Source organism: Myotis myotis, unplaced genomic scaffold (assembly GCF_014108235.1).
Source record: "Myotis myotis isolate mMyoMyo1 unplaced genomic scaffold, mMyoMyo1.p scaffold_m19_p_13, whole genome shotgun sequence".
NCBI lineage: Eukaryota > Metazoa > Chordata > Mammalia > Chiroptera > Vespertilionidae > Myotis > Myotis myotis.
Genome location: NW_023416317.1, coordinates 23,724,028 through 23,742,945, shown reverse-complemented (window position 1 = coordinate 23,742,945; position 18,918 = coordinate 23,724,028). Strand labels below are relative to the sequence as shown.

At 44.0% G+C, this 18,918-nt stretch overlaps 1 protein-coding gene across 5 annotated transcripts in view; it reads left to right on the top strand.

The window, feature by feature from the left end:
* Window positions 1–1,141: 1,141 nt before the first annotated feature.
* The window catches only part of VGLL4 (vestigial like family member 4), a 146,212-nt gene continuing 128,435 nt past the window's right edge, over window positions 1,142–18,918 (top strand). The window contains exons 1-3 of one of the 5 annotated variants that reach the window (XM_036332200.1): window positions 1,167–1,467; window positions 10,919–11,025; window positions 16,332–16,408. In XM_036332200.1, the coding sequence (XP_036188093.1) occupies window positions 16,345–16,408 (64 nt within the window). In that variant the 5' untranslated portion in view covers window positions 1,167–1,467; window positions 10,919–11,025; window positions 16,332–16,344. The other 4 variants (XM_036332202.1, XM_036332198.1, XM_036332199.1 and 1 more) reach the window with 4 other exon arrangements.

Sequence of the window (18,918 nt, the reverse complement as noted above, 5' to 3'; positions counted from 1 at the left end):
TACAGATGAGAAAACTGGGCTCGATAATATGCCCAAAGTCCTTTAACTGGTGGAGGTGGAGTTTAGATTAAAATCCAGGTCTGTCTGAATCTGAAGCCCTTTTTCTATCTTGCCACACTTCCTGAAATCTGCCTAAGCAGTCCTCACTCTTTCCTCATTCACTGTTCCAATATGGCAGGATGAAAACCTCCTATTTATGATTTTTCTCAGGGGTTTTTTCCCCCTACGCTGAGACTATTGATGAACTAAAACGGAATCTAAGTAAAAAAAAAAAAAATCTTTGGGAAGACTGGGAGCCTCCTGGCCTTTAATCTGTGGGTTTTAATCTGGGAACCAGGCAACCAGGGGCAGCTATGCTTGGGTAGACTTGTCACTTGGGTTGCCCCACATATAGAGGCCCCCTGTGGACTGGAGAAGGTGAATTTCACAAGGGGCCACCAGACCTGGGCTCTGGTTCAGGCAATGCCTCTACTTGTTTTAGGCAAACATCTAATCGTCCTGTAAAATGGAATTATGAATGCCCAACAGGGGCTAAGATAAAAGTTAATGTGCTGTAACTTTATATGTTGGGATGAGGTGATAGAAGGGAAAACAGTTTGAAAACTGCAAAGCATTCCCCCCAACATTAATGCAAGCTGGTATTTGTTTTTATGGCTATCATTCCTCCTCTGCAGAGCCCTTTCCCAGGGAAAGCCCTAGAGTAGGAGCTTCTCATAATGCCTGAGGTTTGAGAACTCCTAGAAGGCGAGCAACGTGAAGCCATCTAAAGCAAACCAGAGGAAGTCCAGTCTCTGACTATTTATTTTATGAAGTTAGCGGCTGGATATGTTAAGCAAATGTTTTCTTAATTGTGGCGGTATGAGAAAACAATGGGGCAAGGGCTGCCGGGGACAGGGGAGTATCAGGCCTCCACCCCACCCCCAGCCCCCACCACGAAACCTCCAGAGAATGACAGGAAAAAATTAAAGACAGGCCTTTTCTTTTCGTGGTCACATGGCTGCACTGCTGCTGTAATAAGAACCTGCACCAATTAGAAAGGTTTCACCTCCTCCCGCCTGGCTCCTCCCCCAATTACCCTCCCCCCTCCCCCCTCCCCCCGGCACCTCTCAAAGCCGACTGGGTTGTGGACTCCGGGAGTTTGCCAAACACAGCAAACACGGGTGTGTGTGAGCGGCTGGAGGGGGACTCTTCCCCCTGCCATCTCCGTCCCTTCCTCCCCTGCTCCCTCCCTTCCACACTGTTTTGATTTTCTAGGACTTCCTCCTCTGGGCGAGGGAGGGGGAGGAAAGACGCGGCGAGCGCCTGGCGTGCGTGTGTGTGTGTGTGTGTGTGTGCAAAGTGGAGTGTAACATGCTGTAATGGGAGGAAACGGAGCCGCTTCCGAGGGTCCTGGACTGCAGCGGCCGTTCTGATTCCAGTGGCACCTGAGCACGCACCTCCACACGCGAGCGCGACCTGTACCATCAGGTACGTGTGGTCGCCGGCCTGCCTGGGCTGTGTGGCTGGGGTGTGCGTGGTAGCGAGAGAGTGCGGTGGCGCCCCAGGTCGGCGCCTGGGGGAGCAGGGAGCCCGGGGCGGCGGGCGGCGGGACGCTCCGCGTGCGCCGCGGTCTGGCGGGTGAGCCGGTGGGAGCGCTCTTCCCGGGGCTGCTTCCCGGGCGGGTCTGACGCCGAGGGCAGCGGAGGTGCTGCAGGTCTGGCTGGCACGCGCTGGCGCTGGGCTGGCGGTGGCGGGTAAGGGGCGACCGGTGCAAGGGGGCATCGAGCGGGGCTTGCCCGCGGACGTCGGTGTCACGTGTGCTGTGGGCCACTGGGGCGAGGGCCAATTGTGTGCGGATGAGGAACATGCCTGGCCCACGGCAGCGGGCACCTGGGAGCGCACGAAAGGCTCGTCTGTTGGTGCGTGTGCACTCAGGCTGTGTTCCCGCCGGCGGGGCCTGGGGGACGTGATGTGTGGGAGACGCAGGCTACTCGCGCTCCCTGGGACGGGAGCCTCCTCCGGGGGCCCGGCGCGGCACTAGGCCCTGTGCGGCCGATCCGTCCCCGAGCGCGTCCGCACCCGCCCGGGGGGTGCTGCCCGCCTCCGGCGCGCGGCGGGCGGGGGAAGGGAAACGAGCCTCTCCTGGCGCGCTCGGCCCGGCTCGCGCCTCCCCGCCGGCTCACCTGGGCTCAGCCCCACCTGCTCGGGGGGAGGGGCGTGGCCGGGGGCGTGGCCTGTCGGGCCTGGCAGAGCCCGGCAGAGCCGCGGAGAGAGCGGGCGGCTCCTCATTCCAGGGATTCCTTGGGCTCCCGCGCTCGCGTCCGCCGCTGAGCCGGCCCGGCGCGCGCCGTCGGCGTGTGCGTGTGGGTGTGCGGAGGGGGCGCCGGTGTGGGAGCGCGGGCGCGAGCGCGCCTGTGCGTCGGTGCGCCCCCGCAGTGCGCCCCGCGCGCGCGGAGATACCGCCCCCGCCCCCACGGGGCCCTGCCGGCCCGAGGCGGGCGCGCCCTGAGCCGCTTGGCGGTGAGTGCTAGAGGACCCGCGCCGGGTGAGGGGTGGCCTGCGGGGGAACGCAGGGTGGGGCTGACTCGGAGCGGGACCGAGGACGCCCTCCTGCAAGGAGGCGTTGGCTCCTTCTTGGCGGGGACACTTGAGGCGCCGGGTGGGAACCGAAGCGCCCCGGCTCTCTGAGGTAGATGTGCAGCTCCTGGAGGGGTTCCCGAGTGGAAGGCGTCCCGAGAGTGGGGGAGATTGGTCAGGAAGGGGGCCCGGCGCCCCGCGTCCCTTTTGGTCCTGGCCAGCGGCACCGGAGGGCTGTGTGCGGGACTGCGGGAAGGGCTGAGGATGGGCAGCCGGGACCCGTCTCTTTCCTCTCGGTGGACTTCCTGCCCCCTCCCCAAAACCAAACCACACACTCTTCCTGCACGAGTGCAGGCCTCGTCGAAAAGCAAAGGTCTCCTTTTTGTGTGTTGCTTAAAGTCTTCTTTGATTCATTAAACTGAGACATTTAAATGTCTTAGGATGACAGTACTTGCTATTGCTATTAACTTTACGCGCTTTATTGGCATGTGTTCGTCTACTTAAAATAGAGGATGAAAAAAATCGGTTTCACTTTGATCATTGGTGCTGTATGTTTGCTAGCTGGATTTCCTTCTCTGGTTAATAAGAACCAGCAGCCTTTGGACGGGGGTGGAGGCCGCTCTTCCAGTTTTTATCAGCAGCTGGTTGCCCCCTTTATTTATAAGGTACTACCGCCCGGTTTTGTAGAGTTTGAAAACCTTTTTTTCTTTTTTTTCTAAACCTACCTGACGAAAATGAAGGCTCGCAAATGTTTCCTCTGAACACCCAAAGGCAAAAACATTGAATGTTAATTATTCTATTAGTATGTAAAGGTCAGTTTTGCATACCATTTTGGCAGACCAAACTTTAACTCTGCTCTAGTCTCTGCGTCCACAGGCTTGTAACATTCATTGTTTCCTGCTTGCAGCTAATGAAGTCTGCGCATGACTGTGAGGGGTTTAGCCTGAGTAGTTTAAAGAGGGTTTTGGAGTCAGCAGCCTTAAGGCTGTATTTCAGACTTGAGCATCTCTAAATCTCAATGCTCTAATTTTAAATAATGGGCTTAGAAATACTTTCCTAGGCAGTTTGTTGCCTCATACTCAAGACACAGTTGTGTGTGTTTGTGTGTGTGTTTTCTGTGCATTTCCTTTTATATCTGGCTGAAAAGTCACCTTGCCCATGTAAACCCCTCAATTTGTTGCTTAACTTCGGTAAAATTTTAATCCCAGGTTGATTTCCCCTGCCGTGGTTTTTTCACTTTTGGGAAGCCTGCCTTTGCTTTCCATTTAGAACAGTGGTTCTCAACCTCGCATTAGAATCACCGGGGAATCTTTTTAAAATCCTGATTTCTGGGCCTCATCCTCTGGAAATTCTGTTTCTTTGTTACTCATGTTGTGGCCCATAACAAAGAAAGGTTGAGAACCACTGATTTAGAAGGAAATGCAAATAATTTTTATGTTGACCAAAACAATACCATTAAGAAAATAGTTCTGCTCTAAATAAGCATGGATTGCATTCCAAAACTGTGTGTTGTAAAAACAGCTCTGGATTACTTCTGGAGACTTGAGTTCAAGTCCTGACTTTGTCACCTTGTAAGTTTGTGACCAGGAAAAGTTCTCTTTAACCTTTCGTGTTTTATTTTCCTCTGTAAGGGGGTGATAATATCTGCCCTAATACATTACAGAGTTTCAGGAATTAGAGGGAATAATGTGCTTTGAAAAATACTTGTGTTATGTTATTTATAAAAGTCTTTGAAGACGTGAGAGAGCTTCATAAACACAATCGTTGCCACTCCCCGCCCCCCCCCCCCCCCCCCGCCCCCAGTGATTTAGGACTAGGACTTTACCTTAAGATTTTAACGGACATGATAATTATGAAACTAAAAACTTTCACTTTTAAATGTTCCGTTTGATAAGAGTTCTGTAACGGGAAATTCCTTTTATCTCCTTATGGAGTTGCCTTGTTACCAACCTCTGGTGGTTGCCAAAAAAAAAAAAAAAAATCCAAAGGAAGATTTTGTGTCTTTTTAGGTTATCTCTCCTAGATAGATTTGCTGTGCAACGTTTAGTTTGCCTTAATCAAATAATAAGTAAAACAACTATAATAAAAGTTGTTTTTGCAACTTTGAATATGACAATAAAATAATAAGAATTGTAAGTTCAGGAGGTAAGTCAAGAACAGGGTTGGGCAAAAGTAGGTTTACAGTAGTTAGTATGCAGTAGTTTATTCTATTTATTAATTATTATGATTATTATTAACTTACTTTTGCCCACCCCTGTGCATTGGCATAATTCTAATGTAAATAAAATTCTGACACTGTGTAGAGATTTTAACATCAAATTGTCTGTTTTTGGCCTTTGTTAGATAAGCTGTTGCAGTTATGAGAACCTGGTGACAGAGAAAATTTTTTTTAATTAAGAAGTTTCTAGAAGAAATGTGAACTGAGGCTGATTTGTAATTATTTTAGGGAGCGTATTTAAAGTTATTGGATGAATCTATATGGGGGAGTTTAATGGTTGAGACAAATGAGTGCTGCCAGTCAGCTGGTAGCCATTTAGGATCTGTCCACATTAAAGCAACAGCAATTTAGAAATTGGACTGTCAGATCTTGATAGTACGAACTGCCAAGGTAGGAAAGGAGGGAGTTGTATGCGGGAGGTGCTGACACCTGAATTTTTTTTTTTTTTTAACCTGGGATATAGTGTAATAGCTCATTTGCAAAGAAAGAAAATCTTGTCTCTCGTGCCTCAGGTGTTATAAACTTGCAGTTGATCCTCATTATTCTCATTTTCTGTGGACTCCGTATTTGAGAATCTGTCTACTTACTAAAATGTTTTTGTGATTCCCAAAACAGTATTTGCAGCCCTTTTGCAATCATTCATGCACATGCTCAGAGTGGTAAAAAATGTGAGTCTCTGAAATGCACGCTCCCAGCCGAGGTTGAACAAAACAATACTCTGCCTCCTTGTTTCAGCTCTCATACTGTAAACAAGTATGCTGTTGCAGTCTATTGAGTGCCATGTTTTTCTCATTTGGGGGCTTTTTGTTGGCGGTTTTGCTGTTTAAAAAGCATAATACCGAAGTGCTAAGTGTTCCTAAGAGCAAGAAGGCTGTCATGTGCCTTACATTTAAAAGAAGCGCATTTAGATAAGTTTTGTCCAGGCATGAGTTATAATGCTGTTGGCCTGGAGTTCAGTGTTAATGAATCACAACAGATATCAAATAAGGTGCCTTTAAATAGAAACACTCATAAAACAAGATTATGTATTGATCAGTTGACAAAAATGTTGTAACCGAGGCTTGCAGGAACCTAACCCTGTCTTTCCCCTAGGAGTAATGGTTCAGTGTTTGCTAATTCAGTGTTCACAGAGACTTTATAGAACATAACTATGGTGAATAATGAGAACTGACTGTATTTACTGATGTGGAGAACTAGCGTGCTTCCTAATGATACAACGTGTCATGGGTTAGAAGACTTTAGGCTCTTCCTAAGCTGATGGTTAAGATTTGGGAACAGTGGAGAGTTAGACCTGGAGTATTATGGAAGTTTGCCAACTTGCAAATTTATGTATCTCATTCTTGGGGGTAATAAGTTCCTGAGAGGATGAGGCACCGTGGTACTTGTGAATAGGAAAGTCTAAATATCCAAATAAAACAAATGGCAAGAACAAACATATCCAGAGTAAATTAAAATTCCAAAGTTTCTCTTATTTATTATGTGGTGCTGTACAAGGCTGAGATCTTGAAAGTGAGACAGATTCACAACAGCCTAAATATGAGATAGAAAAAGGTAGTTAATTTTTATTTTGACAACAGTGTTACAAAAGGGTGGGAGTTGGTAGTCTGCTCAAAAAGTCCAGATGTGAATTTTATTTTTCCTCCTTGGACACAGTGGTGTCAGTGTGGGCCCACCATGTAGTACTTTCCAGGGGACACTGTAGGGAGATGGGTGAAATCAGCCAGCAGTAAGCATTTTACTCCAGCACTGGGCAGCCTCACATAAAGGTCATGAAATAGGCTGTAACCTAAGTTTGATTTTGCAGTTTTAAGCCTAAATAGGTGGCCCTCAACTCACCCATGGTCAGCTTTCAGATAGTCTGTGCATTTGCGCAGTTTGCACTGAAAGCAAACTGCATTTTATGATAACTAGGATTTTAGTTTTGCATGGAGGCACTGTTTGGCAGCTCTTGTTGCCAGGGTCAGGATGACTAAATATCGGATCCCTATGTCCTTTTGTTCCCATCCCCTAGCCCCGGGGACTCTAGTCTTGGGCCATTTTAGCATCAGAACACCTAAAGTAGTTAATTGAGCATTCCATCAGGGGTTTCCACACCCAGTGCTACCTGTATTCAGCCCAAGCTAACTGGCACCTCCATCTCTTGATGTGATGGGAGGTGGAGTTGAGCAAAGGCACAGCTGAGTTAATGGCAGGCACCTGACATAACCTTGTTCCTGATACGTAATGTGACCCACTTGGGAAGTTAGATTGTTGGCTGCCCAACCCATAGACCTACCGATCTCCCGCAGAGGTTTCATTGGAGGGACATTAAGGAGAGGGTACACACCTGTATCAATTTACCAAGTTGATTAGTGTTCTAAGCCAATGGAAGGGCTGCCAACAAAGATGGCTCTCATTCTGAGGCTATGCCTGAGGTTGGCTAGCACTTGAAAGAAGCCTAACTAGGGATTTTACACACACACACACACACCTGGAAGTAAGCATAAAACGTGGGTATATTGTTCAGATTTTAGACATTTGGCCTTCAAAATGCATTTTCAAGAATGGTTATGTGTACAAGTAAGAAATTGGATGTAAGTGGAATCTGGCCTGTCTGACATTGGATGTAAGTGGAATCTGGTCTGTCTGACATTGTGCCTGGTATGCTGCTTCAGATTATGGCAATTTGGGCCAGTTAATTATTCATGCCTGGAACATACCTAGATAAGGAAAGCTGGACGTATGTTCTATCTTTGGTAGTATGACTATGGAAAGAGTATTTTGAATAAATACTCATGACCAAAATATATTTTTCATATATATTTCGTCATCCACTATGTGTGACTCACAGCTCCCCAAACCTTTGGAATTTCCCCAGGGTTGAGAGTGACAAAGGTGTCTTTTGTTATGTGAATGAGGTGATTTGTGGAAGCACCTGTGGATGGGGCTTGTTGCCAGGAGAACCAACCACGGGATTAGAAGATTGGAACGTTCATTCCTGCTCCCGCCTCTGGGGATGGGAGAGGGGATGGAGGTTGATTCACTTGACTAGACAGTGGCCAGTGATTTAATCAATTATGCCTATATAATGAAGCCTCCATAAGAACCCTCCAAGAGGACGGGGTTCAGAGAGCTTCTGGGTCGTTGAACACTAGGAAATTCAGCAAAGAGTGGTGTACCTGGAGAGGGCATGGAGGCTCCGTGCCCCTCTCCCACATACCTTGTCCTATGCATCCTATGCATCTCTTTCATCCAGCTGTTCCTTTTACAATAACCAAGTGACCTAGTAAGTAACATGTTTTTCTGAGTTCTGTGAGTCACTCTAGCAAATTAATTGAACCCAAGTCGGGAGTTGTGAGAACCTATTGTATTTATATTATAGCTGGTCTTTAGAAGCACAGGTAACAGCCTGGACTTGAGATACCTGTGTGTCTGAAGTGGAGGGCAGTCTTGTGGGACTGAGTCCTTAACCTGTGGGATCTGATTCTATCTCCAGGTAGATCGTATCAGAGTTAAGTTGAATTCTTGGACACCCTGCTTGTGCACCTTAACTGTTATCTACTGCAGGTTAACAGGTTTTCTTTAGCAGGACCAAGTAGAAGCAATCCTCCTTAGCACTGAGCCTTGGAGCCTGAAGCCCTTAGGCCTTATGTTTAATTCCTGTGTGGCTGCGGCCCCAGGAATCCGATAGCTTTGCAGCCTGTGTTGTTTGCCCCACTCTCACTATCAACTGACTTGGTGTGAGCATCTTCTTACCTGCCTTGGTTAATATTCATGTGGTTCCATGCCTGTCTCTGTTGGAAGAAAGTAAAATAAGGCATGGGGTTTTTTTTGTTTTTTAAATATATTTTATTGATTTTTTACAGAGAGGAAGGGAGAGAGATAGAGAGTTAGAAACATCGATCAGCTGCCCCCTGCACATCTCCCACTGGAGATGTGCCCGCAAGCCAGGCACATGCCCTTGACCGGAATCGAACCTGGGACCCTTGAGTCTGCAGGCCGACGCTCCATCCACCGAGCCAAACCGGTTTCGGCGAGGCATGGTTTTTATGTGCCTGAAAGGAGAGAGCTTGCTTCCCTTTGCTTACTTTAGAAACTATTAGGCTATTGCCTGATTCATGTCTCAAGGTATAGGAGAAAGAGCACAAACTGGCTTGTCTTGCCTTGGTTGCTGAGGGAAGATTGTTTTTGTTGTTGTTCTGATAACTTGATAACTGTGCTTTTCTCCAAAAGCACTTCATGAAAATCAGCTTAAGAATAGGAAAAAATAGCATTTGATGGTGAGTGAGGAGACTTGGATTCCAGGGGTAGCTTCTTTAGAAGTCACTTATGTTCTGGGCACTTTGGTTTTTCATCTGTAGAAGAATACTAATATTCGTATTTGGTCAACACTCATTGGGAGTCTAGTGAGGTAATTTATGTGAATGTGCTTTTGAAAAGTATGTGCTGCACAGCTATAAGCTGGTGATAGTGGTAGAATGAGAACATATATTTCTTGAGTTTACAAGGCAATTTTGGCTTCATTATGTCATTTAATCCACATGCCAAGCTTGCGAACTGTGAAGTAAGCAGCGTTACTATGATTTTCTTTAAGTGAGGAAACAGGTATGGAGAGGGTAAATGACCAGCCCATACATTTAGTGTTAGGCATTCAGAGCAAAGCCTAGAACAAAATAGGCTTTCATTGATTTATTGTTGATTGAATGAGTGAAAGTGTTGAAGTAGAGCTCAAACTTTAGTCAGGTCCTGGCTCAACTGACTTAACAGAGAGTAAAGTGTGAGAAGAAAAAAGCCTTACACAGATGAGAGATATTTTTATCAGGAAGAACAGAGAGGATGATTTGAGAATTGGGTGTTTATAGGAAGAATGTGTGTTGCAAAAATATAGGGGGCAGCAATTAGGACACACTGTGGGGAAGAACAGCGAGGAGGATGTTAATGCACATCTACCTCATGTGCCTGAAGCTAGGCTTGCAAGTGGCCACCAGAATATGGTGATGATTGGTCTGAGATTTTATTTCACTTATTCCTCTCTCTGAGATGGACAGCGAGCTAAATCGAGCACAGTGTGGCTACATTCGGTGTCTGCCACTCCAGGACAGTAAGTTTCGTTTTCCTTTTCTGGATAGTCTCTATGTATTTAATAGAGAGGGGATGGATGTTGATTCGCTAGACCAGTGATGGCGAACCTTTTGAGCTCGGCGTGTCAGCATTTTGAAAAACCCTAACTTAACTCTGGTGCCGTGTCACATATAGAAATTTTTTTTTTTAAATTTTTTGATATTTGCAACCATAGTAAAACAGAGATTTATATTTTTGATATTTATTTTATATATTTAAATGCCATTTAACAAAGAAAAATCAACCAGAACAATGAGTTCGCGTGTCACCTCTGACACACGTGTCATAGGTTCCCCATCACTGCACACTAGACAGTGGCCAGTGATTTAATCAATTATGCCTGTATAATGAAGCCTCCATAAAAACCCTTCAAGAGGACAGGGTTCAGAGAGCTTCTGGGGTTCAGAGAGAGGACATACCCAATGAAAGCCTCTAAATTCTTGACAGTCAAAAGGGTCATACACCCTGTGCAATTCATACTTGTAGGCTTGTCCTATGGTTGTACTTTATTAACGAGGCCACATTGGATTAGCCCAGGGAGGCGGTCTTGATGGAGGGGATAGGGTGATAGAACAGGGGCAACAGGAATTAGGGATTCTGAAGAGTCCACTGGAGGTTGATGTCTTCCTGATTCTGGCTTTTGGCCAAGTGACAGTGTGGCAGGAACATCCGGAGGTTTGAATGCGCTTCTCTCTCTACCCATTGGTTCTCATACTGTAGTTAGCCACTATTACTAGAAGATCCAGGCAGTGAGGCGAGCCTGGTGCTGCAGCTTTCACCTTGGGAATCTCCTTGGGACACTTTCATACATATCTTGAAAGTCCATTCCCTTGCCTGAAAAAAATACAACCTAATACAGCCCATATTTCTGTTCCCCAGATAGGGGCCCTTGTCCCCTTGTTGATCAAAATTGGACCGCTCTTTGTGGAAGGCCAACATAATGGAGTTCATATTTATAGCTGAGCTTGTCAGTTGCACTGAATGCCCCTAAGTTTTAGTAGCTTTTGAATTGATACCGAATGTTCTCTGATTTTCAACCTGAAGCTATTTGGAAGAACATATTATTAAAGATAAGGGCGTCTGAGGAAAAGAAGGTGGCTGGCAGAGAAAACACATGACTATTGCTGGAAAAAGAAATTACAAAACAAAAGGTATGTTCTAGTCGTCATGACTAATATTCATGTTGACAACAACCATGAAAGAAAGTGGTTTTGCTCTAACCATAGTTAGAGCAAAAATGGATTTCAGTACAGTATAACACCTTTACAAATACATGTTTTCTCTATCCAGAAGCACATCCCTCTCACTTTGTTATCATGTCCAGGTGTTAGTTAGCATTTTGAGTTATTATATTTTTGGTTATCCTGATCTCATAACATAAAAACTATCACAGAGATGAAAAGACTTTTGGGATGTGCTTAGATTTATTTTCCAGATGTTGCATAATCTTTTGCAAAAGGTCGATGATTTATGGTTCATAAAGGATATACAATAAACCAGACATGCCACTCTCCTACGTACAACTATTCACACCACTCAGGGGCTTTCCACTGGCTGAGAATACCATCTCAGCTTTATTGTGCCCTGCGGGGTATGCATGATTGGGCCCTTGCCCACTTTCTCACCTCACCTCCCTGAACTGTGGTCAGGCCACAGCACTCCTCCATATCCACATGTCCAGCTTTGGTCTGACTTGGATTTTCCCCCCAAAAGTTATTTGTCCTCCCCCTTGCCTCCTTAATAATGTTAATCCTTCGCATCCTTTAGGTCTCAACTCTCACTCATCTCCTCAGAGAAGTCTTCCCAGATTACTCTAAAGTAGTGGCCAGTGCCCTGTCTTTTTATTTTATTTTTATTATTTTTTTAAACTATATTTTATTGATTTTTTTACAGAGAGGAAGGGAGAGGGATAGAGAGTTAGAAACATCAATGAGAGAGAAACATCGATCAGCTGCCTCCTGCACACTCCCCACTGGGGATGTGCCCACAACCAAGGTACATGCCCTTGACTGGAATCGAACCTGGGACTCCTCAGTCCGCAGGCCAATGCTCTATCCACTGAGCCAAACCGATTAGGGCTGCCCTGTCTTTTTAAAAATACATTTACTGTCATTTGCAATTTATTTACTATATTTGCATTTATTTTGACAAGTAATTTTAATACATATAAAGCCCATTCACTTCTCATAACAATCCTAACATATGAGGGAGGTAATATTAATATTTACCCCATTTAATAGATGAGGAAACCGAGGTAAAGTTACTTCCCAGGGTCACATAGACAGAGAGAGGCTGAGCTGATTTAAACTCAGATTGGCATCCAGCGATCATCCTCTTACATAGCCATGATGCTGATTTGCCTCTCAATATAGTGTGATCCTCCATCAAATACTGTAACCATAGTTTTTTTTTGCCACATTACATACATACATATATATATAATTTTTAAAATATATTTTTATTGATTTCAGAGAGGAAGGGAGAGGGAGAGAGAAACATCAAGGATGAGAGCGAATCATTGATCAGCTCCTCCTGCACGACCCCTAATGGGGTCATCGAGCCCCCGGAATCAAACCTGGGACCCTTCAGTCTGCAGGCATCGCTCTATCCATTGAGCCAAACCAGCCAGGGCTTACTAATATATTTTATTGGGTTTGTTGGGCTGTGATATTGTACAAGACATAAAATTCAGAAGACTTTGAACAAATTACTGTTATCTTTCACCTTTATTTGCTTAGGTCTTTTGTGGCTAGATAATGCCTAGTCCCTGGTCTTCATCTCCCACCTGTTTTATTGTATTATTACCAGTCCTATTGTCCTTATCTCACACCTGGTTCCTACAGAAGCCTCCTAACTGACCTGCTTCCAGTGACTTCCCACTTCACTCCCTCAAGTCAAGTCATCCTCCCAGAACTGCTAAACTAAAATATCATGAACATCATATTACCAGCCTGCTCAGGGACTGATAGTGACCGCCTGTTGCCTACCTACTACATTAAGTGTGGACCTGTCTGGGTAGCCTTCAGCTCTTTCCTAAATCCACATTATGCTGACCCAAACTTAGCTGCTTCTGCTTCTTAACAAGGAAGTTAAGTTTTTACTGGCTGGTCTGTCTCCTTGTCCTGGCCTCTCATTCCTGCCTCTGTGCCTTTCCTCAGGCTCTTGATCCTTGTTGCAGTACTTCCTTGCACCCAGGAAATAATCAAAGTGTGATCCACAGGTCAGAGAGGGCTTTAGATTTCATAGATTCTGAATAAACTTAAATATCTAATTGTCTATGATGCTAACATACTTAAGGCATATGCTAAAACTGGGGAAGGAAACTTCGATGTAGCTTTTTGAAACACACACACACACACACGTATACACACCACCTAAGAATAGATGTTCACAAGGTAACCACTTAACCGACGCTGATCTCTATTTTATTACATAATACACATTTTGGATGTAAATTATATTTAGTCTTTTTTTCGTGCCCTTTTAAATTTGTTGTTATCCTATTTCACATACTTTAGGTTTACAAACAAGATTATAACTCCTTAAAAGCAGGGATCATATCTTCAACCTCTCTTGAGTACTTTGCTGAACTCAGAATAATTGTATAATAAAAATTGGTTGGTTTCATTAATGAGGTTGCAACAGATGGCAGGTGCCTTGCAGTTGAACCTTAAATACCTAATTTCTTATCTACTACCTACTTTGACTGTAAGTTGCTTGGGGGTGTAGATTTCATAGATTCTGAACAAACTTCAGTATCTAATCTTCTACAATGCTAGAATTCTGGGTCTACTGTATGTCATTTGATATTTTGCTTCTATGCATAACACTTCTATGCATACTTAAGGCATATGTTAATATGTACCTATTTGGATTTGGAATTTTGAAAGTGTTGTCCTTAAACTTAACAGGGAAATTAAAGAATTGGAGTCTAAATACTACATTAAGGAGTAGAATGCTTATCATTATTTACTTAATAAAAATAAGAGACTTTAAACTCAAACCTTGCCTGAATAGGAAACTGGCTTAGGTGAGGAGAATGTTAACTGAGTTGAGTTCTTGGGAGTTCAGCAGACCTTTTCCTATCAGTCTGTTCTTTCCAAACCTTTGTTTGTTTTCTCCACTTTTGAACAAGTTTACAAATCCTTACTCACAGGAGATGATCTTTCCTATCTTACTCAGAAGATTAGGACTGTGAGTATCACTTGTTTTACTTCTGATTTTGCTCATCCTCCCTTGTCTGTGAAAAAGAAGAAATTAACTGGTTTATGACCATGCCCTTCCAGTTAGTCTTCCCTCACTTGATCTCCCCTCACATCTTGAGACTTTCCAACCTGTCTGTTCTGCTTCCTCATCCCCACTGCTCCCACGAGAATGTCCCATTACCTTCTGTTTGCCTCAGAGCTGTATCTTTTTTTTTTTTTTAATGTTTTTGTTGACTTTTTAGAGAGAGAGGAAGGGAGGGGGATAGAGATAGAAACATCAATGAGAGAGGAATCATCCATTGGCTGCCTCTTGCACACCCCGCACTGGGGATTGAGCCCACAACCCAGGCATTTGCCGTGACGAGCAATCAAACCAGGGACCTCTTGGTTCCCGGGTTGATACTCAACCACTGAACCACACCGGCCTGGCCACAGAGCTGTACTTTCAGATCACCCACCCTGCCTTTGGCTTCCCTTTCTGTAGAATGGCTCTATTCCATTCTACACGGTGCTACCAGAATGATTTGCACAGAACACTTAGATGGGCAAGTTATTTCTCTGCTCTGAGATTTCAGTGGCTCCTTAATGCATGCAAAAAATCAAGCCCAAATCCTGCCAGAGCTATCAGTCCTTCCAGGATATGGTTCTATCCTCGTCTCTTACCTCCTATCCCCAGTTTGTTTTTCTAGCTGATTTGGGCAACTTGCTCTTAACTGGATTCTGCTTATGTTCTTCTGGAGTGCTTCCATAAATGTTCCTCAGAGGCTCAGCTCAGCTTGTTTCTCACCAAAGCCCTTCAGAGTTCATCTATTTCTTTGGGACTTAGTTTGTAGCGCTTTTTGACACTGAGTGCATTGTGCCTTAATCCATTATTTCCCTAAGTATTCCCTGAGAGATGCTTCAGGTTAAAAGAATGGCCAGTGAGGTTTGAGAGATTTCGAGTACATAGAGCTGCCATCTGCACTGCCTTTGCCCCTTGTGTAAGGCATAGCAAGAAGCATATCAAAACACAGGAAGGAAAATAAGTGGCTTAATTTGGTTTATTCCAGCATTTCTGAAACTTATTTATCATAGAAGAAGTTTTTTTCATATAACATGTGAACATCCAGTGCAAAACACTTTGGAAAAATACTGCCTTAAACTAGATTTCTTGTAGGCATGTCTCCTGCACAGATTGAAAGCTCTTTGAAGGCACCCATTGGGCTGTGTTCATTTTTCCTGCCTCGGCACCTGGTAGATATTTAATGTTTACTGAATGAAATCACATTGCAAGATCAAGAGTTGCTCTTTCTTTGGATGCTTGAAGTACGAATATTATAAAGAAAAGCTGGTTCGCTACATCTTGTAGCTGCATATACATAGTAGGTGTTCAGTAAATGCTGAAGAATGCTGACTAAACTCTGATCGTCTTTAATGGGATGTAGTTAAGGTATTTTTTAGAAATATGGTGCTAGATAAATTGATGATAGGTGGTGGTGATAGTATATACACTACAATACATGATTTTATTTTATTTTTATTCTTGAGAGAGAGAGAGAGAGAAACATCGATGTAAAAGAGACACACATCAATTGGTTGCCTCCCACATGCGCCCCAACTGGGGCCAGGGATTGACCCTGCAACCTAGGCCAGGGCCAAAACATGACATTTTAAAATAAAGGTTCTTATTGGACCTAAAATGCCATTTGACTCACCAATGGAATCCACATACAACTTGTGATGAGTACACTGCATACATTAAGCTACATGGTCCTGCAGAGTCTCTCTCAGCTAAAGGAGGTTCGATCATAGTAATTTTTGTTAAAACTAATAAACCAGCAACCACCACCACCACAACAAACATCTCAGACTGGTAGTAATGCTATGTTCATAGAGCTGCCTTTGTTCCGAAAAGTTAGTTTTTACTGGGTATGTCTGTCCAGACATGTTGTTACGCACACACATAAACATTTATAAGCACAATTAACATGGGCATGAATATTCACAATATCCCTTCTTTTAGTTCTGACACAAGCTGCTTCCTGGAATCGGCAAGGTTTGGCTCAGTAGGCGGAATGGAATTTAACCCTTTTCTCTTGTGCTCCTGAACCTAGTCCATGCAGTGTCTTCCTGGAATGGGAAGAATTTTATCTTCAGAAGAGTGATCTGCATTTTATGGGGGAATCATTCCAGTTGTGAATGACCAGAATTCTGAAAGTGTCTTTCAAATTCTGTCTAAAGACTTGTATTTCTCTCTTTTGCTTTCCTTTTAGGCTCCAACCAGGAATGGAGACACCGTTGGATGTTCTGTCCAGGGCAGCATCTCTAGTGCATGCTGATGATGAAAAACGTAAGTGAGGCATCTGTTTTATTTGCTTTTTACTATGCCCCCTCGCCTCCTGCACTATCATAGACTTAACATGTTTCTTTACTTGGCTTTATGGCTATAATGCTGTTAATTTTGGTTGTTTTCCTTAGAGATAACAGCTTGGTATTTTTAATTTTATTTTCAAGTGCCAGAACATGTAAGTCTTTTAAATGTTATCTTTGGATCCTAGGGCCTGAGCAGTTCACTCCAGAAAGTCCTTTCCTTCCCAGCTTCCTCCAGTGGGGCTGGAATGGGAAGACACTCCTTATGTGTCTAGAGGTTTAGATAAATATGTGTTGGTTGATAGACAAATTGACCATCAGAGAACTAGAGATGGGGAAAAAAACCTTCCAAGATCATTCCTGTCATTGGAAGTATGCGGCACATATCCTAATGAAAAACAGTTGTGAACATTCCTTTCCCATAGCTGAGAGAGAGCAAATATTTGGGGGGAAAACTTTCTTAATGTGGGGGAGGGGCAAAAGGAGAATGAACATTGACATTGGAAGATTATTCCACAATGTGCCAAAGTGATTTTCCTGCTCATCCTAAGGTATATTTATTTTTAAATGATCTGCTCCAAGTTAAAATTGCTTGCTGAACAGTATTTGCAAAAATAACTGTTTTATGTGGGAACAAGGTTGAGTATTCTTTTCCTAAGCATTAAAAAAACAAAAAATATATAAGGTTGAGCATTTTTGCATTCTAAGTTCTGAGAGATGAGCTACTTTCCAGCTTAGTTGTTAACGAGTTGGCAGCTGGAAGTACATGTCCTTAAAACTGTAGGGTCTGCCTTTTTAATAGCTGTTAAGATTTTTATATTCCCAAGCCTGTTTCCTCATTAGTCGCATGAAATAATATCTACTTGCAGAGTATTTGTGAGGATTAAATGGGCGGTTGTGTAGATAGTGCTTACCTTAGCTCTCAACTTCTAAGGGCTGGGGATTGCCTTGCCCTCTTCTCTCTTGGTATCTTGTTGGCTCTCTAATAGGACTTACTGTAATACTCTAGTTTCACCATATTCTCAGTGTGTCTGCATCTCCCCACCCTCCCCCACCACCACTCAAGATTATCTTTAGACTAGTGATTGGATGAGATAACCATTAAGGTGTTTCTTGTTGTTTTTTTTTTCCCCTAACCTCTTATGTAATTTATATTTATTTAGTTTTGATTGTTGGGAGGATATAACTACCCAATGGTATAATTACTCCTTCCTAGGAAAATGGAAGCTCTGGGATGCTAAGTGTCATTCCCAAGCACACTGTGCTAGGGAGAGGCAGCTCAGGTTGTAGGCTTTTACCTAAACAACAAAAACTCCTTTATGCCTCTAAGATTTCAATAAATGTCACTGACTTGAATAGCTAGTTACAAACTTTGTTAAACACTACTATAGATACTTTGGAGGTTTTTACAGAAGATAGTATTTTGAGTTTCTGTTTTATAATGCCCATGTTTCGTTAGGATTATTAAAAGAAAATACAAATGAAAAATAGAAGGAATGACCTCAGGGGTGGCCCCTTGTACCTTTAGTGTAGAGAGCATATTTCTTCTCTTTTTCTGTTACCTTCTCAGGTTCTTTCCTCCAGCCCAGCTTCAGGATTACTCTGTTCAGGTTGGAGGCCTGGGTAGCTTCCAGCTCAGTGAGCAGCAGCTGAATGATTATGTGTAAGGGGCATATATAGATGGACAAGGGCAGTCCTGCCTTCAAGGAGCTTAAGGACTTAGTGGGCATAGACTCTTACGGCTGTAAAATGTGTACAGAAGCGGGAGACTGGCTATACTTCGTGACGTAGAAGCAGGGCCTCCTTGGAGCCCGCAGTTTGGGAGAGCTGTTTGCATAGAAACCGAAGATACTGCCTGCCAGGAGAGAGAAGAATTCTTATTTTCCTCCTGTGTTGAGCACAGCCATTAGTGATTTGTCGAGTAAGGCTATATACAGTTGGCTTTCTGCATCTGTGGGTTCTTCATCTGCAGATACAACCAACCACGGATGGAAAATATTTGGAGAAAATGTTACCTTGTAGTTAGGCTTACGATGGTTGAGTCTCTACTGAGCATACACAAATTTTTTTCTTTGTCATTAGTTTCTAAGCAATGCAGTAGAACTACTGTTTACATAGCATTCAATAATCTAGAGATATTTAAAGTATATGGGAGGATGTGTGGAGGTTATATGCAAATAATATTCCATTTTACATAAGGAACTTGAACATCCTCAAATTTTGGGATCCACAGGGGTCCTGGAACCAATCCCCTGTGGGTGTTAGGGACAACTATCTATATATAAAAGCCTAAGCAACCGTTAGGGCAGAACAACCAGAACAACTGGTCGCTATGATGCTCACTGACCACCTGGGGGGCAGATGCTCAATGCAGGAGCTGCCCCCTGGTGGTCAGTGTACTCCCACAGGGGGAGTGCCGCTCAGCACTGCTACATCCCCCGAGGGGTCCCGGACTGCGAGAGGGATGTCCGACTGTGGTTTAGGCCCAGT